Genomic DNA, 25945 nt, shown 5'->3' with positions numbered 1-25945 from the left:
TAGAATCTCCCACAAGGGGAAACAACCTCTCAGCCACTACCCTGTCAAGCCCCCTAAGAATCTTATATGTTTCAATGAGGTCGCCTCTCATTCTTCTAAATTCCAATGAGTACAGGCCCAACCGACTCAACCTCTCCTCATAAGAAAATCCCTCCATCTCCGGGATCAACCTAGTGAATCTTCTCTGGACTACCTCCAATGCCAGTATCCTTAGATAACGGAGCCAAAACTGTTCACAGTATTCTATATGTGGTCTAACCTGCGCCTTGTATAGTTTTAGCAAGACTTCCCTATTTTTATACTCTATTCTCTTTGAAATTACAGCCAACATTCCATTTGCCTTCCCTATTACCTGCTGAACTTGTACGCTAGCTTTTTGGGTTCGTGTGCAAGGGCTCCCAAATCCCTCTGTGTCGCAGCTTTCTGCAGTCTTTCGCTATTTACATAATATTCAGCTCCTCTATTCTTCCTGCCAAAGTGCATAACTGCACAGTTTCTCACACTATATTCCACCTGCCAAGTTTTTTCCCCACTCACTTAACCTGTCTATATCCCTCTATGGACTCTTTCTGTCATCCTCACCACTTGCCTTCCCACTTATTTTGTCTCGTCCACAAACTTGGCAACAGTGCATTCACTTCCCTCATCTAAGTCATAATATATATTGTAAATAATCAAGGCCCCAGCAATGATTCCTGTGGCACTCCACTAGTTACAGGTTGCCATCCCAAAAATGTCCCCTTTAACCCAACTCTCTGTCTTCTATTAGTTAGCCAATCCTCTATCCATGCTAATATACTACCCCCAACACCATGGGCTCTTATCTTATGAAGTAGCCTTATGTGCGGTACCTTATCGAACACCTTTTGGAAATCCAAATATATTATATGTACTGGTTCCCCTTTATCTATCCTGCTTGTTACCTCCTCAAAGAATTCTAATAAATTTGTCAGGCATGATTTCCTCTTCATGAAGCCATACTGACTCTGCTTGATTAGATTATGTATTTCTAAATGCTCTGCTATTACATCCTTTATAACAGACTTCAACAATTTCCCAGTGACAGATGTTAAGCAAACTGGCCTATGGTTACCTGTTTTTGTCTCCCTCCCTTTTTGAATAAGGGTGTTACATTGGTCGTTCTCCAATCCTCTGGGACTTCTCCAGAATCTAAGGATTCTTGGAAGATTACTACCAGTGCATCCACTATCCTTTACTCTGAGATCATTTATTAAACCTGCCTCATTATACATTACCAGATCCAAAATAGCCTGATCCCTGGTTGGATCCACAACATATTGTTCTAGGAAACTGTCCCGAATACACTCTATGAATTCTTGCTCGTGTCTACCTCTGCCAATTTTTTTCTTGGGAAGCTGGGAGGGAAGTTAAAAAGTGGGATCTTGAGGGTAGTAATTTCTGGATTACTTTCAGTGCCACACGCTAGCAAGATTAGAAGTAGAAAGTGAGGATCGATGTGTGGCTTGAAGCATGGCGCAGGAGGGAGGGCTTCAGATTCTCAGGACATGGAGGCTAGTTCTGGGACAAGAGGCACCTATTTAAAAGGATGAGGGGGAATGGGCAGCAGTATATCAAAATAGAAAAGAGGAATAATGTAGTGGGATTGTTGGACAGAGAAGGACTTAGTACCACATTAGATAGGAGCAGACTGAGGAGGACAATGGGGAATAGAGAGAGAGGTTTATAATGTTAGCATGTCAATACACAAAGTATGGAGACCAAGGTTGGCGAGACTCAAGCACAAACAACCATGAGAATATTTGCAACAACCAAAATGTGGCTTAAAAATGGAGAGGAGTATGTGTTTAATATTTACAAAATTACAGAATTGTTACAGTACAGGAGGCTGCCATTCAGCCCATCATGTCTGCACCGGCTCTCCGAATGAGCAACTCACCTAATGTCATTCCCCTGTCTTCTTCCCATAACACTGCACATTCTTGCTTCTCAGGTAACAGTCTAATTCCTTTTTGAATGCTTCACTTGACCCTGTCTCCACCACACTCTCAGGCAGTGCATTCTGCGCCCTAACCATTCGATTGGCCCTACCTCCACCACACTCTCAAGCAGTGCTTTCCAGATCCTAATTACTCGCTACATGAAGAAATTTTTTCTCATATCAATTTTGCATATTTTACTAATTAATTTAAATCTGTGCCCTCTCGTTCTCTATCCTTTCATGAGCAGGAACAGTTTCTCCGTAATTACTCTGTCCAGATGCTTCATGATTTTGAACACCTCTATCAAGTCTCTTTTCAGCTCTCTTCTCTCCAAGGAGAACAGTCTCAGCTTCTCCAATCTATCCTCATAACTGAAGTTCTTCATCCTAGGAACCATAATTGTGAATCTTTTCTGGACTCTCTCTAATGCCTTTATATCCTTCCATAAGTGTAGCACCCAGAACTGGACCCAATACTTCATCTGAACTCGTGACCCATACAAATTTAACAAATTCTCCTTGCTCTTGTACGCTACACCCCTAAGCCTTGGATACCGTCTGCTTTATTAACCGCTTTCTCAACCCTGCCCTACCACCTTCAATGATTTATGTACATATACACCCCAGATATTGGGGACTTTAATCGCCTAAATATCGTTTGGGATTATGTGAGAGTAAAGGGTAAGGAGGGGGAGGAATTTCTGAAATATGTTTGGAAAAACTTCCTTGATCAATATGTTCTCAATCCAACTAGAAAGGAGGTATTGCTGGGAATGAGGTGGGGGAGTCATCATTGTATCATAAGGTTTATATTAAATTGTTCTTTGTTTTTCTCCACAAATGAAGTAGAAGTTGTCTCTAAATGGGGAAAGGGCTAATTTCGACGGGAAAAGAAGGGATAAAGCCAGAATAAAGTAGAACCAAGGACTGAAAGGAAAATCTATAACGGAACAATGGGGGATCTTTAAGGAGGAGATGTTTCAGATACAGGCTTGGTACATTCCAAAAAGTGTGAAAGGGAGGGGAACCAAAGCCAGGGATCCTTGGGCGGCGAAGGAGAGAATATATGAAACAAAAAGATGAAACAAAAAAAGGTGTGTGAGACATACATGTCAAGGGAATTCTTCAAGTGAGAACCAGGTCAAATACAATAAGTAGAGAGGGGAAGTGAAGAGGAAATAAGCCTGGCAAAGAGAGCGATTCTGAGAATATAATGGCAATCAACATAAAATGGAATCCAAAAATGTTCCGCTGGCATGTATATAGCAAGTGGGTAGTAAGAGGTGGAGTGGGTCCTAAGGGACAAAGATATATGAACTTATACTCTTTTTATGATGATATATGCTTAGGGGTGCAGGGAAAGGCTAGAATACTTATGTGTTCTTTGTATCGGTGTTTACTATGGAAGAGGAATCTGTAAAAATAATTGTAGCAAAGATTGTAGAGGCAATGGGTAGTGTGAAAATCGAGAGGGAGGAGGTATCGGGAAGGCTGGAGATGCTTAGACTGAATAAGTCATCTGGTCCAGATGGCTTACATCCCAGGTTGTTAAGGAAAGTGAGAGTGGAGATAGTGGGAGGGTTTGTTATAATCTTCCAATCTTCCCGAAATGCAGGGGAGGCACAGAGGACTGGAGAGTGGCAAATGTAACGTCCTTACTCAAGGAGGGGTGTAAGGACAGTCCCAGCTACTACAGGCCAGTTAGTCTAACATCAGTGCTGGGTAAGGTTTTAGAAACAATAAACAGCAAACAAATCAGCAAGCACTTGGAGAGGTTTGAGGTAATTAAGGAGAGCCAGCACAGGTTTGTAAAAGGCAGATTATGTTTGACTAATCGAATTGAATTTTTAGATGAAGTAACAGAGGAAGTTCATGGAGTGAATGTGGTGGATGTTGTCTATATGGATTTTAAGAAAGTGTTTGACAAAGAACCACATAAAAGGCTGATTAACAACATTGAGGCTTATGAGTAGGCTGCTCAGTGTCCACTTGGATAAAAAATTGCCTAAAGAACAGAAAGCAGTGAATGGTGGTAAATGGATATTTTTCAGACTGGAGGACGGTGGTGAGTGGTGTTCCCAAGGGTCAGTGCAAGGACCACTGTGTTTTTACTGGATATAAATGAATTGGATATTAGAACAGAGGGTAAAATTTCAAAATTTGCCCATGATACCAAACTTGGAGCAGTGGCAAACAGTACAGATGATTCAAACTATCTGCGAAAGGACAGAGATAGGCTGGCAGAATGAACAAACGTGGGGCAGATGGAATTTTATAGAGAGAAGTGGGAGGGTGATCCATTTTGGCAGAAGGGATAGAGAGAAGCAAATAGACCAAAAGGCACAATTGTAAAGTGTGTGTGGGATAGGGGACCTGGGAGTTCATGTACATCGATCTTTGAAGGTAACAGGACATATTGAGAGTGTGGTTGGTACAGCAGATGGGATTGGGCTTCATAAACAGAGGTATTGGGTACAAAAGCAGGGGAGTTATGCTGAACCTTTTTTAAGCTCTGGTTAGGCCCCAACTAGAATATTGTGTCTAGTTCTGGTCACCACACTTCAGGAAGGATGCGAGAGTCCTTGAGAGGGTGTGGAGGAGATTTACCAGGAGATGTTGGTTGGGGTGGGAGAGGTGGTAGGATTCATCACAAGGTTAGGTTGGAGAATCTTGGGGGGTGGGGGGGGGAGATCAAAAGAATTTTTTGAGGCAGCAAGTGGCAACGACCTGGACCTCGTTGCCAACGAGGGTGGTGGGAGCAAAAACATTCAATAAATTCAAAAGGAAATTTGTTGGGGACTCAAAGGAAATAAGGGATACAGGGGGAGTGGAACTGACTGGATTGCTCTGCAGGAGCCAGCATGGACTTGATGGGCCAGGTGGCTTCCTCCTGTGCTTTGAATGACTTTATGACGCTATGAACAAATAATAAGGTATAACAACAATGTGCGTTGTGTGTTTGGGGAGTTGGTCAGGTGAGGGGAAATTTAGAAATATGAAGAGGAATGTCCTTCTTTCCACCATAAGGTCAGAAGTAGGGATGTTCACTGATGATTGCACAATGTTCAACACCATTTGCAACTCCTCAAATATCCAGGCTTGGGCTGACAAGTGGCAAGTAACATTCACGTCACGCAAGTGCCAGGCCATGACCATCTCCAACAAGAGAAAATCTAACCATCGCCCCTTGATGTTCAACGGCATTACCATCACTGAATCCCCCACTATCAACATCCTGGGGGTGACCATTGACCAGAAACTGAATTGCATTAGCCATATAAATACTGTGGCTACAAGAGCAGGTCAGAGACTTTGAATTCGGAGGTGAGTAAATCACCTCCTGACTCCCCAAAGCCTGCCTAAGGCATGAGTCAAGCATGTGATGGAATACTCTCCACTTATCTGGATGAGTGCAGCTCCCACACTCAAGAAGCTCAAAACTATCCAGGACAAATGACTGCTTCATCACCACCCCATCCACCACCTTAGTCATTCACTCCCTCCACCACCAAAGCACAGTGGCAGCTGTGTGTACCACGTGCAAGATGCACTGCAGGAACTCACCAAGGCTCCTTGGGAGCACCTTCCAAATACATGGCCAATACCATCTAGAAGGACAAGGGCAGCAGGCACATGGGAACACCACCACCTGGAAGTTCCCCTCCAAGCCAGTCCCCATCCTGACTTGGAAATATACCACTGTTCCTTCACTGTCGCTGGGTCAAAATCCTGGAACTTCATCCCTAACCACACTGTGGGTGTACCTACACCACATGGATTGCAGTGGTTCAAGAAGGCAGCTCACCACCACTTTCTTAAGGGCAATTATGGATGGGCAATAAATTTTGACCAAGCCAGCGACTCCTACATCCCACGAAAGAACTTAAAAAAGGCAATAAAATGTTGTAATGGTCTGAAACGCAGAGTTGAACAAGAGAGTTTAATGGTAATGGCGCAACAGTGAACATGTTTCATGTTCATAAGAGAAGTAAAAATATAAAAAAAAATTAAAGGCTCTTTATCTGAATGAGCAAAACATCACAAAAAGGCAGATGAACTAGTGACACAAACCGAGATAAATGGTTTAGATCTAATCAGCATTACAGTTGTAGTTACATTGTAGCCAAGTTTTGGAAATAACTATTCCAAGGTACACAATATTTAAAAAAAAAACAAACAGACTGGAAGAGGAGGGGGGTAGTGCCGATAGTGAAAAATGACATAAGGACATTAGTGAGAAAGGGTCTTGGCTCAGAAGATCATGAAGTCGAATCAGTATGGATGGAGATTAGGAATACTAAGAGTCAGAAAACACTGGTGCAGGAATATAGAAGCTCCCTAACTGTTGCACAGGGCATCAATCCAGAAATAACAAGAGTTTGTGACAAAGATAATGTTATTATTATGGAGCATTTTAACCCTCAGTATGAATCTAATTAACAAAGTTGTTCTGGAGTATGAGTTTATGGAATGCATTTGAGACAGTTTCCTTAAACAATACATCGTGGACCTAACAAGGGATAATGCTACTTTAGATCCTGCACTCTGTAATGGGACAGGGTTAACTTAGAATCTCACAGTACGGGATCCTATGGGCAGGGTGATTGTAATGAGGGAATTTCCTGTTAAGTTTGAGAGCAGCATGCTTAAGTACAAAAAAAGACTCAAACTTAAATAAGGTGAATTACATCGGTATGTGAAGTAAGTTAGCTACAAAGGCAACAACTTGTCTTTAACAACATCTCAAACATAACAAAATGTTCCCAGGTGCTTCACAGGACATTATAAAACAAAATTTGACACCAAGTGATATAATGCAATGTTAGGGCAGATGGTCAAAAGCTTGAACAAAGAGGTAGGTTTTAAGGCACATCTTAAAAGAGGAGAGAGGGGTAGTGTAGCAGAGAGGTTTAGAAAGGAAATTCCAGTGCTTAAGGCAGACTGAAGACATGATCATGCATGGTTAAGCAATTTACATTGGGGACTCTCAGATGCCAGAATGAGCACAAAAATCTTGGTGGGGGGTGTTTTTGAAAACAATGTTGAGAATTTTCAAATCGAGGTGTTGCTTGACCGAGAGCGAATGCAGAGCAGCAGGGGTGTTGGTAAATGGAACGTTGAGAGAGTTTAGACACAAGCAGCAAGATTTCAGATGGTCTTAAATTTACAGAAGGTAGAACATGGGAGGCCGACCAGAAGCGTGTTGGAAGAGTCAAGTCTTGAGGTAATAAAGACACGAATGAGGGTTCAGCAGGTGAACTGAGACAGCGGAGGGGTTGGTGATGTTACGGATGAGGAAACAGTGTCCTGGTGATGGTATGGATGTATGGTCGGAAGCTCATTTTGGGGTCAAGGACGACAACAAGGTTGCCAACAGTCTGATCCAACCCCAGACAGCTGCAAAGGAGAGGGATGGGGTCGGTAGGTAGCTAGGAAATGGAGTTTGCCTCTGCTGGCTGAAGACATTGGATTCAGTCTCCTAATATTTAGTTGGACAAAATGTCTGTTCATCCAGTGCTGGATGTCAGATAGGCAGTCAAGAGAGACGGGTGATGGTAAGATAGAGCCGGTGGTGGTGAGCTGGAGCCATCAATGTACATGTAAAACCTAACCGGATGTTGCCACTGATGAACAGCATGTAGATGAGAACTAGGAAAGGGCCAAGGATTATCCTTGGGGGACACCAGAGGTAACGGTGCAGGAACAGGAAGAGAAGCTGTTGCAAGTTATTCTCTGACAATGATTAGACCGATAAGAATGGAACCAGGTGAGAGCAGTCCCACCCAGCAGGACGACAGTGGAGAGGTGCTGGAGGAAGATGGCATAGTCAACCGTGTCAAAGGCTGCAGGCAGGACGAGGAGGGAAAATTTACCATTGTCACAGTCACAATGGATGTCATGTGTGACTTTGATAAGAGTTGTTCTGGTCCTGTGGCAGGGCAGAAACCTGATTGGCACAGACTTGGGAGGCAGCAGCATATTCAAGGACTTGGGAGAGGAAAAGGAGATGGGGTAGTATTGTGCAAGGATGGTATGGCATTGAATCAAGCAGTGAAAAGGTTGCAGAGTTTAACATGTCAGTAAGTTGCACCCAGAGCTATATCATACCTAAGTCTCGTACTGCTTTAACTTACTTAAGGGCGAGTATCCGCCAATTCTCTCTCTTTGTGAGGTGGATGCTTATCACATTGTGAACTGTTTCATGAAACTGCAGAAACTAAAAGAAAACGCACCTTTCTTAGTAGGTGAAAGCAAAATACTGCGGATGCTGGAAATCTGAAACAAAAACAGAAAATGCTGGAAAAACTCAGCAGATCTAAGAGCATCTGTGGAGAGAGAAACAGAATTAACATTTCGAGTCCGTATGACTTCTTCAGAGCTGAAGAGAAGTAGATATGTGATGAAATTTAAACTGTTTAAGGGAGGTGGAGCAGGTGAAGCTGGATAGAAGGCCAGTGATAGGTAGGCAGGTGTTATCTGCTCTTGTTCTTTTCATTGAGAACTGCTGTCGTGACATCGGCCATCTTAATTTCTCTGCCCCTCTCACCCACTCTAACTTGTCTCCTTCTGAACTTGCCGCACTCTGTTCTCTCAGGTCCAACCCTGACTTCGTTATCAAACCTGCCAACAAGGATGGTGCTGTTGTTGTCTGGCATCCTGACCTCAACCTCGAAGAGGCTGAGCATCAACTCCCAGACGCCTCCTCCTACCTTCCCCTGGACCATGACCCACTGCCGAACATCAAGCCATTGTTTCCAGGACCGTCACTGACCTCATCCCCTCTGGAGATCTTCCCTCAACAGCTCCCAACCTCAGTCTCCCAACCTTGGACAGCCCGCTTCTATCTCCTCCCCAAAATCCACAAACAGGGCTGTCCCAGTAGGCCGATCGTGTCAGCCTGTTCCTGCCCCACGGAACTCATTTCTTCCTATCTTGACTCTGTTCTCTCTTCCCTTGTCCAGACTCTTCCCACCTACATCCATGATTCCACTGATGTCCTACGTCACATCAACAATTTCCAGTTCCCTGGCCCTAACCGCCTCATCACCATGGACGTCCAATCCCTCGACACCTCCATCCTCCACCAGGGTGGTCTGAGGGCTCTCCACTTCTTCTTTGAACAGAGGCCTGAACAGAGACCACCACTCTCCTCCACCTGGCTGAACTTGTTCTCTCACTGAACAATTTCTCCTTAAACTTGTCTCACTTTCTCCCAATAAAAGGTGTGACAATAGGTACCCGCATGGGTCCCAGTTATGCCTGTCTCTTTATGGGGTATGTGGAACATTCCTTGTTCCAGTCCTACTCAAGCCCCCTCCCACAACTCTTTCTCCGGTACCTCGATGGCTGTTTTGGTGCCACTTCGTGCTCTCACCTGGACCTGGGGAAATTTTATCAATTTTACTTCCAATTTCCACCCCTCCATCACCGCTCTATCATGGTCCATCTCCAACACTTCCCTTCCCTTCCTTGACCTCTCCGTCTCCATTTCTGGTGATAGACTGTCCACCAACATTACAAGCCCACCAACTCCCACAGCTACCTCAACTACAGCTCCTCACACCCCGCTTCCTGTAAGGACTCCATCCCATTCTCTCAGTGCCTTTGCCTCCGTCTGTTCCGATGTTACCACTTTCCAAAACAGCGCTTCTGACGTCTTCGTTCTTCCTTAACTGAGGTTTCTCACCTACCCGTAACCCATGTTCGACCCATCTCCTACACCTCTGCCCTCACACCTTCCTCTCCTTCCCAGAACAAGTCCCCCTTGTCCTCACTTTTCACCCCACCAGCCTCCGCACTCAAAGGATCATCCTCTGCCATTTCCAGCATGATGCCACCACCAAGCATCTCTTTCCCTCACCCCCCCACCTCCCGTCAGCATTCACAGGGGCTATTCCCTCCGGGACACCCTGGTCCACTCCTCCATTACCCCTTACACCTTCCCATGCAATTGCAGAAAGTGTGACACTTGCTGCTTTACCTCCTCCCTCCTCGCCATTCAAGGGCCCAAACACTTCTTTCAGGTGAAGCAGAGCTTCACTTGCACCTCCTTCAATTTAGTCTACTGCATTCGCTGCTCCTAATGTGGTCTCCTCTACATTGGAGAGACCAAACGCAGACTGGGTGACCACTTTGCAGAACACCTTTGGTCTGTCCGCAAGCACAAACCAGACCTGCCTGTCGCTTGCCAGTTCAACACTCCACCCTGCTCTCATGCCCACATGACCGTCCTTGGCTTGCTGCAATGTTCCAGTGAAGCTCAACGCAAACTGGAGGAACAGCACCTCATCTTCCAACTAGGCACTTTACAGCCTTCCGGACTTAATGTTGAGTTCAACAACTTCAGACCATAAACTCTTCCCTCACCCGTTTTTTATCCCTTTCTTCAAAATTCATTTTTATTTTTTATCCACTTTTTTAAAATTTATTTTGTTTTATTCATTGTTTTATCCTTTTTTATCCCATTTTTGATCATTTTTCCCCACAACACTGCCCCTCCCCCCACCCCACCCCCACAAGGGCCATCCGTAACTTATTCATGTTGTTCTTTTCAGAGTGCTTACACATTCCTGCTATCACATTCTGCTTTCTTACCTTTATGCCACTATCAGCACCTACTTTAGCTCTTACCACTATCATTAACACTCTCTTTGTCCTTTTGTTCATGACATCTTTGTCAATCTCTCCTTTGCCCTCATCCATCGTTGGCCTTCTGTCCAGCTTCACCTGCTCCACCCCCTTAAACAGTATAAATTTCATCACTTTTCTACTTCTCTTTAGTTCTGAAGAAGAGTCATATTGGAATCAAAACTTTAACTCTGTTTCTCTCCCCACAGATGCTGTTAGGCCTGCTGAGTTTTTCCAGCATTTTCTGTTTTTCCTTTCATCAAAGATCTCACCATAGACTGCCCTGGCTGGAGAGTTGAGAACTAGGGGTAAGGAGTCAACCATTTAGGGCTCAGATGAGGGAAACTTTCTTCACTTAGAGGGTGGTGAATCTTTGGAATTCTCTACCCCATGTTCCATCATTGAGTATGCTCAAGACCGAGATCGATAGATTTTTGAGTACTAAGAGAATTAAGGGACATGGGGACAGTGCAGGAAAGTGGAGGTGAAATGGAAGATCACCCATGATCTTACTGAATGGCGGACAAGGCTTGAGGGGCCGAATGGTCTACCCTTGCTCTTATTTCTTATAATCTGAAGAGAGAGAAGGGTTTGCAATTTGGATTAACATGGCGGCCAGGAGGGGAAGTTGGGTATACAGCAGTTTAATGGGAACTGGATCGAGGGAACAGGAGTGGATCTCATGGACAGGATAAGCTCAGGGAGGGCATCAAAGAAGACAGGAGAGAAACTATCGAAAGATGCTAGTTCAGGGCTAAGGCAGGGGGGAAAATTAGAGGTAATCTGGCCCGGTCGGCTAGTGGAAGGAAAGGACTGAATGTTTAGGGTTGACATGAGGAGAAATGTCTTCACTCAGAGGGGGGAAGAGTCTCAGGATAAGGGGTCAATCATTTAGGACTGAGATGTAGAGAAATTTCCTCACTCAAAGGGTTGTGAATCATTGGAATTCTCTTCCCCAGAGGATGTTCAGTTTTCGAATATATTCAAGGTTGTGATAGGCCTACTCCTGTTGGTATCACTTAAGATTATGATGTCTGCTTAACACCTTCAACACACTGAACATATCACCACTTACCCCATCTGGTAATGCTCTCCAACACACAGCACTGACAAATTCATTGGTGTCATCCTCCTTTTTGTCCTTGTCCAAGACACTTTTAACTGTGTCAAACTTAAAGGTGAGCAGTGTTTTTGAAAGCCCCTTATAGTAGAGGTAGAGAGAATTGTTTTCACTTCCTAGAACAAATGAAGCATTGGACATGAATGGCCAGGCTCTCTCAATTCCTTATTAGATAATATAACACTCAATATTATAAATATTCTCCCCAACTGCAGAAAACGAGCAGCATAAATTCATAGTTGACCAACAGAAGGAATATCAGCATCAGGAGAGCCCAAAGAACCTGGGAATTCCCTCCAAAATTTCTGCCTCTTTTCAAATGCTCCTTAAAACCTCCTTTTTGACCAACAATTTGGTGATGCTCAGATCTTCAATTCTGCCTCTGTTTTCAATTTTTGTTCTGATTCTAGTCATGTGAAGCTCCTTGGAGCATTTCCCTACCTTAAACTGCAAGTGTTGTTGAGAATCAGAGAATCTTATTACACAGGAGGTCATTTGGCCCATCGCTGACTCTTTAGTACTTACCCATAATCAATCCCACTCTCATATTTGCCCATGACTTTGTAAGCTCACCCCTTCAAGAATTTAGGCAATTCCCATTTGAAAGCTCTTACTGAATGCGCTTCAGGCAGTGCATTCTAGGTCATAACAGATAGGTGTTGTGGTTCTAAGCTTTTACAGAGTTTTTTAAAAATCATTTCAGTTGTTTTATCATGTTAGAGGTTGACAAAATATATATGCATATATATTTGCATAACATATCATGTTAGAGGTTGACAAAATATATATGCATATATATTTGTATAACATATACACACAAATATATACAGATATATTAATGGAAGATATGAATGGTGAGGCGAGTGTGACTGCCCTTGACATCAAGGCAGCATTTGACTGAGTGTGGCATCAAGGAGCCCTAGCAAAACTGGAGTCACTGGGAATCAGGGGAAAACTCTCCGCTGGTTGGAGCCAAACCCAGCACAAAAGAAGATGGTTGTGGTTGTTGGAGGTCAGTCATCTCAGCTCCAGGACATCACTGCAGGAGTTCCTCAGGGTAGTGTCCTCGGCTCAACCATCTTCAGCTGCTTCATCAGTGACCTTCCTTCCATCATGAGGTCACAAGTGGGGATGACTGCACAATATTCAGCAAAATTCGCGACTCCTCAGATACCGAAGCAGTCCATGTCCAAATGCAGCAAGACCTGGACAATATCCAGGCTTGGGCTGACAAGTAGCAAGTAACATTCGCACCACACAAATGTCAGACAATGAACATCTCAAACAAGAGAGAACTCAACCATTGCCCCTTGACATTCAATGGCATCACCATTGATGAATCCCCCCATTATTAACATCCTGGGGGTTACCATTGACCAGAACCTAAACTGGACCAGCCATATAAATACTGTGGCTACAAGAGCAGGTCAGAGGCTGGGAATCCTATGGCGAGTAACTCACCTCCTGACTCCCTGGAGCCTGTCCACCACCTGCAAGGCACAAGTCAGAAGTGTGATGGAATACTCCTCACTTGCTTGGATGAGTGCAGCTCCCACAACACTCAAGAAGCTTGACACCATCCAGGACAATTCAGCCTGCTTGAATAGCACCCCATCCACAAACATTCACTCCCTCCACGACTGATGCACTATGGCAGCAGTGTGTACCATCTACAAAATGCACTGCAGAAACTCACCAAGGCTCCTTAGGCAGCACCTTTCAAGCTACCATCTAGAAGGGCAAGAGAGCAGACACATGGGAACTCCACCAACAGGAAGTTCCCATCTAAGTCACTCACCATCCTGACTTGGAAATATATCGCCATCCTTTTACTGCCGCTGGGTCAAAATCCTGGAACTCTGTCCCCAACAGCACTGTGGGTGTACCTATGCCACAGAGACTGCAGCAGTTCAAGAAGGCCGCTCAGCACCACCTTCTCAAGGGCAATTAGGAATGGGCAATAAATGCTGGCCCAACCAGCAGTGCCCACATCCCATGAATGAATAAAAGCAGAATACTGTTACAAGTCTCAACAAAAACAACCAGCCCAACATGTGGCTGCTGCTGCAGTGTTGTTTCAACCCCAGTTGTCAGGGGTATTGCTGAGCCACTGTGAAGGGGTGAGTTAGTGAAGACGGACTCCCACACCTACAGCTAATCCCAACCGCAGTAAACAGGCAACATCATCACAGTTACTCACCACAGGCAATGTAATCCCCATTCGATGCCAAACCCACAAAGTTCTTTTCGTTGATGTGACCCTTAAAGGACCTTAAGCAGTGAGGCCTGTTCACACTCCAAAGCTTCAACTGGCTGTCTGTAGACCTACAAACAAGTTCCATGTCAATTGATGTAGCATAAAAATTCATCTCCTTCCGAGGGCAGGAACTCTCCCTCCTGCTCAGTGCAAACCATATTTCAGAATGCTGGGGTGGGGGAGGTGGGCGGGTGGAGATTGTTGTGGAGGAGTACCACATCAATCGGTTCAGCGTTGGGGGGTTGGGGGGCAGGGAAGGGGAGCCTATGGCATCAGGGGAAGGGCCTGAGTGAGCCAGGGCAGATGGGTATGTTGGGGAATTTGTTGAGAGGGGATGGATGATCTGAGAGAGTGATCGGGGAGCTGCGAGAGAGCTGGGGCGATAGTGGGAGAACTGGTCTCATCAGCCAGACTGAGTTGGGACAAACTGAGCTGAATCACAGTGAGAGAGAATCAAGTGTGGAGAAGCAAATACATTTCAGGAATCTTTGATAAATTGAGAGGGTTACCATTCAGGCCTCAACTGATGATGAGGTCCTCTGTTGGCCCACGCTGGAGTCCAATTGATCAGAGAAGTGACAAGGCAAGGGGCATCTGTTGTGATCCCAATCACATTGTACCTTCCTCCTGCCTCAGAAGGTGCAGGCCCACAATGGTAGATTTGCGATATGCTGGACCAGAACTCACATCATAAACATCAACCCCTGCCCATAAACTTCTCTGATTACTGTCAGAACTTCAGGTTACAATGGAGCACATCTTATCACAACCAGCTCAATGGGATCTTCTCTTATCAACTGGAATGATTTCTTTCATGGGATGTGGGCATCGCTGGCAAGGCCAGCATTTGTTGCCCATTCCTAATTGCCCTTGAACTTATTGGGGAGCAGGTGGCATTGTGGTATTGTCACTGGACTAGTAATTCAGGGAGCCAGGGATGCTTTGGGGACCCTGTTCGAATCACACCACAGCAGATGGTGAAATAAAAATCTGGAATTAAAAGTCTAGTGATGACCATTGTCAATTGTCAATTGTCGTAAAAACCCATCTGGTTGACTAATGTCCTTTTGGGAAGGAAACCTGCCATCCTTACCTAGTCTGACCTATATGTGACTCCAATTCCACAGCAATGCGGTTGACTCTTGAATGCTCTCTGAAATGGCCTAGCAAGCCACTCATTTTGTACCAAGCCAATAAAAAGGAATGAAACTGGGCGAACCGCACAGCATTGACCTAAGCATTGGAAATGACAACAACAAACCCAGCCCTATTGACCCTGCAAAGTCCTCCTAGGAGCTAGTACCAAAATTGAGAGAGCTATTTCACAGATTAGTCAAGCAACAGCCTGAAATAGACATCCTCACAGAATCATATCTTACAGATAATGTCCCAGACACCACCATCACCATCCCTGGGTATATCCTGTCCCACTGGCAGGACAGACCCAGCAGAGGTGGTGGTACAGTGGTATAAAGTCAAGAGGGAGTTGCCCTGGGAGTCCTCAACATCGACTCTGGACCCCATGAAATCTCATGGCATCGGGTCAAACATGGACAAGGAAACCTCCTGCTGATTATCATGTACCGCCCTCCCTCAGCTGATGAATCAGTGCTCCTCCATGTTGAACACCACTTGGAGGAAGCACTGAGGGTGGCAAGGGTGCAGAATGTACTCTGGGTGGGGGATACGAATATCCATCACCAAAGGTGACTCGGTAGCACTGACTGAGCTGGCCGAGTCCTAAAGGACATAACTGCTAAGACTGGGTCTGTGGCAGTTGGTGAGGGAACCAACAAGAGGGAAAAGCATACTTGACCTCATCCTCACCAACCTGCCTGCCGCAGATACATCTGTCCTTGACAGTATCAGTAGGAGTGACCACCGCACAGTCGTTGTGGAGACAAAGTCTCAATTTCACATCGAGGAGACCCTCCATTGGGTTGTGTGGCACTACCACCATGCAAAATGCGACAGATCTAGCAATTCAAGACTGGGAATCCATGAGGCGCTGTGGGCTATCAGCAGCAGCAGAATTGTACTCAACTGCAATCTGTAACCTCATGGCCTGGCATAACTCCCACTCTAACATTACCAAGCTAAAGGATCAAACCTGGTTCAATGAAGAGTGCCAGAGGGCATGCCAGGAGCAGCATCAGGCATACCTAAACATGAGGTGGCAACCTGGTGAAGCTATAACCCAGGACTACTTGCATACCAAACAGCATAAGCAGCAAGTTATAGACAGAGCTAAGCAATCCTACAACCAATGGATCAGATCTAAGTTCTGCAGTCCTGCCACATCCATTTGTGAATGGTGGTGGACAATTAAACAACTCAGTGGAGGAGGAGGCTCCACAAATACCCCCATCCTCAATGGCGGAGGAGCCCAGCAATCAGTGCAAAAGATAAGGCTGAAACGTTTGCTACAATCTTCAGCCATAACTATCAAGTGGATGATCCATCTCGGCCTCCTCTGGAGGTCCGCAGCATCACAGATGCCAGTCTTCAGCCAATTCAATTCACTCCACATGATATCAAGAAATGGCTGAAGGCCCTGGATACTGCAAAAGTTATGGGCCCTGGCAATATTCCAGCAATAGTACTGAAAAATTACGCTCCAGAACTTGCCATGCCCCTAGCCAAACTATTCCAATACAGATGCAACACTGGCATCTACCTACCTATGTGGAAAATTGCCCAGGTATGTCCTGTATACAAAAAGCAGGAAAAATCCAACCCGGCCAATTACTGCCCCATCAATCTATTCTCGATCATCAGTAAAGTGCTGGCAGGGGTCATCAACATTGCTATCAAGCAGCATTTGCTTAGCAATATCCTGCTCACTAATGCTTAGTTTGGGTTCTGTCAGGGCCACTCAGCTCCTGCCCTCGTTACAGCCTTGGTTCAAACATGGACAAAAGAGCTGAACTCCCAAGGTGAGGTGAAAGTGACTGCCCTTGACATCAAGGCTGCATTTGGCCGAGTGTGGCATCAAGGAGACTTAGCAAAACTGGAGTCAATGGGAATCAGGGGGAAAACTTCTCAGTTGATTGGAGTCATACCTAGCACAGAGGAAGATGGTTGTGGTTGTTAGAGGTCAATCATCTCAGTCCCAGGACTTCACTGCAGGAGTTCCTGAGGGTGATGTCCTCGGCCCATCCATCGTCAGCAGCTTCATCAATGACCTTCCTTCCATTATAAGGTCAGAAGTGGGGATGTTCACTGATGATTGCAAAATACGCAGCAACATTCGCGACTCCTCAGATACTGAAGCAGTCCGTGTCACATATATGTGCTTGGATCATTGAAGGTGGTAGGACACATGGAGGGAGCAGTTAATAAAGCATACAGCATCCTGGGCTTTGTTAATAGGGGCACAGAGTACAAAAGCAGGGAGGTTATGCTGAACTTGTATAGAACACTAGTTAGATCTCAACTGGAGTACTGTATACAGTTCTGGGAACCACACTATAGGAAGGATGTGATTGCACTGGGCAAAGTGCAACAGAGATTTATAAGAATGGTTCCAGGGATGAGAAACTTAAGTTACGAAGATAGATTAGAGAGGAGTTCTCCTGGGAGAGGAGAAGCCCAAGAGGAGATTTGATAGAGGTGTTCAAAATCATGAGGTGGCTGGACAGAGTAGATAGGGAGGAACTGTTCTCACTCGTGAAAAGATCAAGAACCAGAGGGCACAGATTGAAAGTGATTTGCAAAAGAAGCAAATGTGATGTGAGAATAAACATTTGCACATAGTGAGAGGTTTGGGTCTGGAATGCACTGCCTGGAAGTGTGGTGGAGGCAGGTTCAATCGCAACCTTTAAGTGGGCATTACAAAATTATTTGAATAGAAACAATGTGCAAGGGTAAGGGGAAAAAGCAGGAGAACGACACGACGTCATGATGCTCATTTGGAGAGCCAGTACAGACCTGACGGGGCTGAATGGCCTCCTCCTGCGCCATAACAATTCTGTGATTCAGTGATTCCATGGCCAAATGCAGCAAGACCTGGACAATATCAAAGCTTGGGCTGAGAAGTGGCAACTAACATTCACGCCACACAAGTTTCAGACAATGACCCTCTACAACAAGAGAGAGTTTAACCATCGGTCCTTGGCATTACTATCACTGAATCCTCCACTATCAACATCCTGATGGTTACCATTGACCAGAAGCTGAACTGGGCTAGCCATATAAATACTATGCATAAATACATTTAATACAGGTCAGAGGCTGGAACTGTGCGATGAGTAACTCACTTCCTGACTCCCCAAAGCCTGTCCACCATCTACAAGGCACAAGTCAAGAGTGTGATGGAATACTCCCCAATTGCCTGGATGAGTGCAGCTCCCACAACACTCGAGAAGCTGGACACCATTCAGGACAAAGCAGCCCATTTGACTGGCACCACATCCACAAACATTCACTCCTTCCACCACCAATGCACAGTAGCAGCAGTGTGTACCATCTACAAGATTCACTGCAGGAATTCACCAAGGCTCCTTAGACAGCACCTTCCAAACCCACGACCACTACCATCTAGAAGGACAAGGGCAGCAGACACATGGGAACACCACCACCTGGAAGTTCCCCTCCAAGTCACTCACCGCCCTGACTTGGAAATATATCACTGTTCCTTCACTGTCGCTGGGTCAAAATCCTGAAACTCCCTAACAGCACTGTGGGTCTACCTAAACCGCATGGACTACAGCGGTTCAAGACGGCAGCTCACCACCACCTTCTGGAGAGCAATTAGGGATGGTCAATAAATGTTGGCCTAGCCAGCAACATCCACATTTCATGAACGTATAAAGAAACTGAGTGGTTTGCCAGGCCATTTCAAAGGGCAGTTAAGAGTCAACCACCTTGCTGGGAGTCTAGGGTTACATGTAGGTCAGGCCAGCTAAGGATGGCAGGTTTCCTTCCATAAAATACATTAGTGAACCAGATAGTTTTTATGACAATCGACACAGTTTCATGGTCACCATTATTGAGATTAGCTTTACAATTCCAGATTTACTAATTGCATTTAAGTTCCACCAGCTGTGAACTGTCTACAGTCAGTGAGCAAAGCTACAGAGAACCATCTACAGTCAGTGTGTATAGTTACTGGGAACCATGTACAGTCGGTGCATAAAGTTACAGAGAACTGTCCACAGTCAGTGTGTATAGTTACAGGGAACCATCTACAGTCAGTGTGTATAGTTACAGGGAGCCATCTATAATCAACGTGTATAGTTACAGGGAGCCATCTACAATCAATGTGTATAGTTACAGAGAGCCATCTACAATCAATGTGTATAGTTACAGGGAGCCATCTACAATCAATGTGTATAGTTACAGGGAGCCATCTACAATCTGTGTGTATAGTTACAGGGACCCATGTACAGTCAGTGCATAAAGTAACAGAGAACTGTCTACAGTCAGTGTGCACAGTTCAGAGAACTGTCTGCAGTCAGTGTGCAAAGTTACGTGGAACCATCTACAGTCAGTGTGCAAAGTTACAGGGAGCCGTCTACAATCAGTGCGTAAAGTTACAGGGAACCGTCCACAATCAGTGCGTAAAGTTACAGGGAACCGTCCACAATCAGTGCGTAAAGTTACAGGGAACCGTCTACAGTCATTGTGTAAAGTTACAGGGAATGGTCTACAGTTAGTGTGTAAAGTTACAGGGAGCTGTCTACAGTCAGTGTTCAAAGTTACAAGGAACCATCTACAGTCAGTGTGGAAACTAATGGGGAACCATGGTGGGATTTGATCCCTTGCCCCCCCCGGGCCATGAGCCTGGGCCTCTGGGTTACTAGCCTAGTAGCATTACCACTCTGCTACCATCTCCCCATCATTACAGCATGATGCCATCCACTAAATTCACGAGTATCAAAAGCAAAATGGAACTCACGCTGAAACTATTTCTTCTCCACTTACAAACTTGGCATATGACACTGCCTTGCGATGTCCTTTAAACACCATGATAGGCTGTTTAGTGTTCCGCAGGTCATAGTAATGAACACAGTGATCTGCGAAAAGAACAAACATTTGAGCTTGAAGAATGAAGAACACTCTGCTAAGGTGCAGTCAAAATTGGCATTGATGCATCTACAGGGAATTGTCAGAACAGTAGAATAGAAAGATACAGGGAACCGTCTACAGATAATGTGCAAATTTACAGGGAACCATTTGTCAGTGTGTAAAGTTACAGGGAACCATCTACAGTCAGTGTGTAAAGTTACAGGGAGCAGTCTACAGTATGCAAAGTTATAGGGAACAGTCAATGCACAAAGTTACAGGGAACCATCTACAGTGTGTAAAGCTACAGGGAACTGTCTACAATGTGTAAAGTTACAGGGAATGGTCTAGCATGTGTAAAGTTACAGGGAATAGTCTAGCATGTGTAAAGTTACAGGGAATGGTCTAGCATGTGTAAAGTTACAGGGAATAGTCTAGCGTGTGTAAAGTTACAGGGAATAGTCTAGCGTGTGTAAAGTTACAGGGAATAGTCTAGCGTGTGTAAAGTTACAGGGAATAGACTAGCGTGTGTAAAGTTACAGGGAATAGACTAGCGTGTGTAAAGTTACAGGGAATAGACTAGCGTGTGTATAGTAGGGAATAGGCTTGCGTGTTAAGTTACAAGGAGCCATTTACAGTTTATAAAGTTACAGGGAATACTCTACAATGTGTAAAGTTACAGGGAACCGTGTACAGTCAGTGCGTAAAGTTACAGGGAACCGTGTACAGTCAGTATGTAAAGTTACAGGGAACGGTCCACAATGTTTAAACTACATAAAAGCATCCATGTTCCTTGAAGTTACAGCCTTGGTGAATTGCTGCAGTGCATTTTGTATATGATATATACAGCGGCCACTGTGCTCCGGGGGGGGGGGGGCGCGGGGCTGTCTCCGCTCAGGGAAAGCTCCAGGAGGAACTTCCCCAACAAAGTTCTCATTGATGAACCCTCTGCTTTTAGGATAGGCCAAAACCCTTCAGCACTCCTTGCACGGCAAAACCCCACACACCAAGGTCTCCTTGGGGGAAGCGAGCACACCCTCCAAGGTGACTCAGAGCACCTGTACTGTCATGAAAAAATGGAAAATAGGTCAGTCATTCGGCCCTTCGAGCCTGTTCCGCCATTCAAGATGATTCTGGCTGATCCTCTATCTCATGCCATATCCCTGCTCTCTCCTCATGCCCCTTGAGGCCTATAAAAGTCGAAAAATCTATTTCCTTCTTATATATATTCAGTGACTTGGCCTCTACAGCTTCTGAGATAGAGAATTCCACAGGTTCACCACCCTCTGAGTGAAGAAGTTTATCCTCATCTCAGTCCTAAATGCCCTACCGCGTACCCTGAGCCTGTGACCCCTTGTTCCAGACCCCCCAACCAGAGGAAACATCATCCCTGTATCCAGTCTGTCCAGCCCTGTCAGAATTTTATGTGTTTCAATTGGATCTCCTCTCATTCATCTAAATTACAGTGAATACAGGCCTGGTCGACCCAATCTCTCCTCATACAACAATCCTGCCACCCGAGCGATCAGTCTGGTGAACCTTTGCTGCACTCCCTCTATGGCACGTATATCCTTTCTTAGGTGAGGCGGCCAAAACTGCACACAATACTCCAGGTGTGGTCTCACCAAGGCCCTGTACAGCTGCAGTAAGACATCCTTGCTCCTGTATTCAAGTACTCTCACAATGAAGGCCAACATACCATTTGCCTTCTTAACTGCTTGCGTGCACGCTTGTTTTCAGTGATTGGTGCACAAGGACACCCAAGTCCTTTTGTACAACAACATCCACCACCACTTAAATAATACTGTCATTCTGTTTTTCTGACCAAAGTGGATAACTACTCTGCTTCCTGTCTGCTAACCAATTCTCAATCCATGCTAATATATTACCCCCAATTCCATGTGCTTGAATTTTACATGCTAATCTCTTACTTGGGGTTTTATCAAAAGCTTTATAAATTTTCAAATACACATCCACTGGTTCTCCCTAATCTATTCTGTTAGTTATGTCCTCAAAGAACTCCAGTAGGTTTGTCAAATGTGATTTCCCTTTCATAAATCCATGCTAACTTTGTTTGATATATTTCTAAGTGTCCTGTTATCGCGTCCTTTATAACAAGCTCCAGCATTTCCCTTACTATTGAAGTTAGGTTAACTGATCTGTAATTCACTGTTTTCCCTTTCACCCACCAATCTGCCAAGACTGTTCCAGAATCTACAGAATTTTGGAAGATGACAACCAACGCATCCTCTATTTCCATGGCCACCTCCCTTCAGTACCCTGGGATGCAAATTATCAGGCCCTGGGGATTTATTGGCTTTCAGTCTCATTAATTTCTCCAGCATTATTATTTTAGTAATACTAATTTCCTTCAATTCCTCCTTCTCACTAGATCCTTGATTCTCTAGTACTTCTGGGAAGTTATTTGTGTCTTCCTCCATGAAGACAGAACTGAAGCAGTTGTTTAATTGCTCTGCCATTACTTTGTTCTCTATTATAAATTCTCCTGTTTCAGAATGTAAAGGACCTACATTTGTCATCACTAATTTTCTGCTAATTTCCTTGGTTACTTCTCAGACATTTCATGACCAGTTAAGAAAGCGAGGAATTTCAGTTTATTTATATCTACCAGACTGTGGAACTGAAATGACTGCCACCTCCATCTTGTTCAACGTTCAGCACTGTCTTCTAAACTAAACATAACCAGCCTGAACTTCCGCCGAGTGGCAGAGTTGGTTTGCCTCTCCATTCCTATTTTCACTCTTATCCGAACTTCCGACTCAGGCCAGGCGACATCTGGGCAGTGCAGCGCGTTCCCAGGGCCTAGTGCTGAGGGCAGCTCAGTCAGATGTAAGGAGGCCATGTCCTCTTTTGTACATCACTCATGGTTGGATTGGGCTTAGTGGGTAAGGCTGGGGGCGGTAGTTTAAGTCGGGCTGAAGTGGGGTGGGGAACGAAACGGAGTGAGGGAAGGGCTTCGCTTGCAGGTGCGGAGGAGAAAGAGTCCTGATGCAGGGGAGAGGGGATACCCCGTGATCCTGCAGGTATGGGGGGAAAATCCCATGGAGATGGGGAGCCCCGCATGAGGGGGGGTGCGCAAAATCCCTGCGCGGGGGTCCCTCAGGAGTTTGTGGGTGTGCCACGTTGCGGGAGTGTCACGGGGGTCCCGCACTGCGAGGGTGGGCGGGTGTTCGCGAGGGTGTGGGAGCGTGGGAGAGCTAGTCCTTTGCGGGGGGTTGGTGTAGTAGTTACCCAGAAGTTAGAAGTGGTTTTAATCCTACTAACATTTTCTGGGTAACGATTGATGCGACCCAGTTGGAACCATCAGACCTTTGCCATTTAAATTACATTTTCAAATGGTTCCCAGTGCAGGGCAATTGCTCAGGGGAAGTTGGCACTTCCCAGGCAAATACTGTGCTAACCTTACCTGGGAACCGCCTGGGGGGGGGGTTGCAAGGGGCGGGCGGCAGGTTCCCCAGCGCATCTTGAGGGTACCTCCCAGTGGCACTGCTCTGGAGCTGGGAAGTTACAGCCCATTAACATGTGATTTGCAGACATCAGCTGGGTTTGTAGGTTTGGCCAGGAACAGTCTTCTTGTGTGAAAGGCTGCATTAGGTCCAGCTCACAGCCAGCAGTGAACCCCCAGGATACCAGACACCACACAAAGTGGCCACTAGGTGAGAGGTTGGGTTATGAAAACACAAACCAGGTGCAATCTACAGCTGGAAGGAGCATAGTTGCAATATTCAACATTGTGAATGGCATTACCGTACTCGGGGCTGACCAACTTGTTGTCCCCAGAGATTAGAGTAGTAAGGATTATTATTCTACTGCACAGCCCCAGGAAGCTAACTGTACCATCAACAAAATGCACTGCAGCAACTCGTCTAGGCTCTTCAAAAGCACCATCCAAACCCACATCTACCGTCTAGAAGGACAAGGGCAGCAGACACATGGGAACACCACCAAATGCAACATCCCCTCCAAATCACTCATCATCCTAACTTGGAAATATATCTCCATTCCTTCACTGTCACTGGGTCAAAATCCTGGAACTCCCTCCCTAACAGCACTGTAGGTGTACCTACACCAAATGGGCTGCAGCGGTTCAAGACAACAGCTCACCACCACCTTCTCAAGGGGCAATTAGGGATGGGCAATAAATGCTGGCCTTGCTAGCGAAGCCCACATCCCGTAAATGAATGAAAAATAAATCCCTAATCTTCAATGAAGAGAGGTGAGTCTGCGATTGCCTAATAAATTGAAGAGGTCAGTCGCTGGGCACTGCCACACCCTGAAAGGTCAGAGGCAAATCAACAGTACTAGCTGCTCTGCCCAGCTGTCACCCAGCAGCTGAAGTATAAAAAAAATGGACTAGAGATCCTCAAGCAGACTGCCAATAGCTCAATATCTTATTTGTTCCAATCTCCCCTCTCCACCTGTCAAAAAATGGACCAGGTTGTAATATCAGGAACACCAGTCACAGTGCACTTGCCTCGATCCTGTTACATTATGAACGTCACAGGAGGGCAACATGCAGTGGATGTGTCTCCCTTGAGTTATTCATCTGATATCTAGAGTCTGATAGCAATGCCATAGCCACAAAATGAGGAGGGAGTCAGATGGAGCTGTCATGACAAGCACAACGAGGCCCATTCTCTGATTTTAGCCCTGAATCGCTGTGACCAGTTGCTGTGAACCGAGCTGCACATTTAAAGCAAATAGCACCTTGCAGGGCAATTCCAAATCCAAACATCATCCCCACAACAAGAGAACACAATTGCCCAAGTGAAAGACATGTTAAGGTGGATTTTAGATAAGGTTACCTGCACAGCCAAAGGCCAGATGGTACCTGGAGGTGGGACTGAATTTAACACAGCAAACGTTGGCTTTTGCTTCAATGCTTGCCACAGAGTTATCCAGGTTTGTAGACCACAACTTCACTGAAATTAAACAAAAGGGATTAATAATAAACAATAAAATAGCCAATTCAACATTAATGGGATCATTTCTCAGCCCTGGGATCAGGAATCATGTAAATGGAGACATTCCCCAGTGAGCTCAGCAAGTTGACTCCATCGGTGACGGGCGGGTCCGGCAGGCCGTTAGAGGGTCCAGCTGGCTGGGCGGGGTGGGGGGGATGGGGTCCAGCAGTTCAGAGCCTTGGTGGGTCAGAAAAGCTTCACTTTTCCTTTGACACAAGCTTGGAGGTTTCATCTTTTTAATTCTGTTTCCTTTCAGTTTGCCAGTGTTTGAGTGTCTGTGGACATCTTTAAACAAGTTGGGCCCACGCTCTTCCTTACCAGAGGAAGTCTCAAGGGATCTGCCAAGTCCCTTGTGTTCGTGAAGCCGATTCCTACTGACTTTGGGTTATTGCGCACTGGAGCCTAATGCATCCTTTCCAGTTGGACACACTAGGTGATCAGCAGCAGTAACCCAGGCCAATTGACTCTGCCCCACCACCCCCAAACCATCCTTTGACCAAAGAGGTACTGAACCCAATTGGACCACAGTTACTGTTCTGAGATTCGTGCACTAGATGTGGTTTTTAAACTCAGAATCTCACGAGAGAAGCTGCCAAAATTTCCTGTTAACGTCACAAAAAGAACACACCAAACTCTGGCTTTGCACCCCTCAATCTTCCAGCTGAACAACAACATTATACCTATGACAAGCAATGTGTTTTCTATTTTTTTATTTATCAACTTATTCAGCCATCTCCATTTCTGTGGCTTTTAATCAATTGCAATCAGGGCCTTTTATATGAAACTCGGTCAAAGGTTTTCCTGAAGCATGAACAACCAGCCCTGTCATTGCCTTTAGATTATGCAGATTCCTTCTTCTTTAATCGATGCCATGCAGCAGCTTGCCAGCACACTTCCTGATTTACACTTGGCAGGCTTCATGTTTTGGTAACTGGATCGTAAAGTTTTATTGGATCAAACCTTTGATGGAGCAAACTTGAACAGCAGCT

General features: G+C 45.4%; 1 protein-coding gene across 1 annotated transcript in view; it reads right to left on the bottom strand.

Moving 5' to 3' along the window:
- Positions 1–25945, bottom strand: part of cop1 (COP1 E3 ubiquitin ligase) — a 266597-nt gene that overhangs the window by 2296 nt on the left and 238356 nt on the right. Inside the window, exons 9-12 of the mRNA XM_041207802.1 lie at positions 24798–24914; positions 19865–19982; positions 13909–14033; positions 11664–11824 (exon numbers count right to left, since the gene is read on the bottom strand). Of these exons, the coding sequence (XP_041063736.1) occupies positions 11664–11824; positions 13909–14033; positions 19865–19982; positions 24798–24914 (521 nt within the window). The remainder of the gene's footprint in view (positions 1–11663; positions 11825–13908; positions 14034–19864; positions 19983–24797; positions 24915–25945) is intronic.

The sequence above is a fragment of the Carcharodon carcharias genome, chromosome 16 (assembly GCF_017639515.1).
Source record: "Carcharodon carcharias isolate sCarCar2 chromosome 16, sCarCar2.pri, whole genome shotgun sequence".
NCBI classification, from domain to species: Eukaryota; Metazoa; Chordata; class Chondrichthyes; order Lamniformes; family Lamnidae; genus Carcharodon; species Carcharodon carcharias.
The sequence above is the reverse complement of the archived record's forward strand: the minus strand, read 5'-3'. Positions and strand labels throughout refer to the sequence as shown.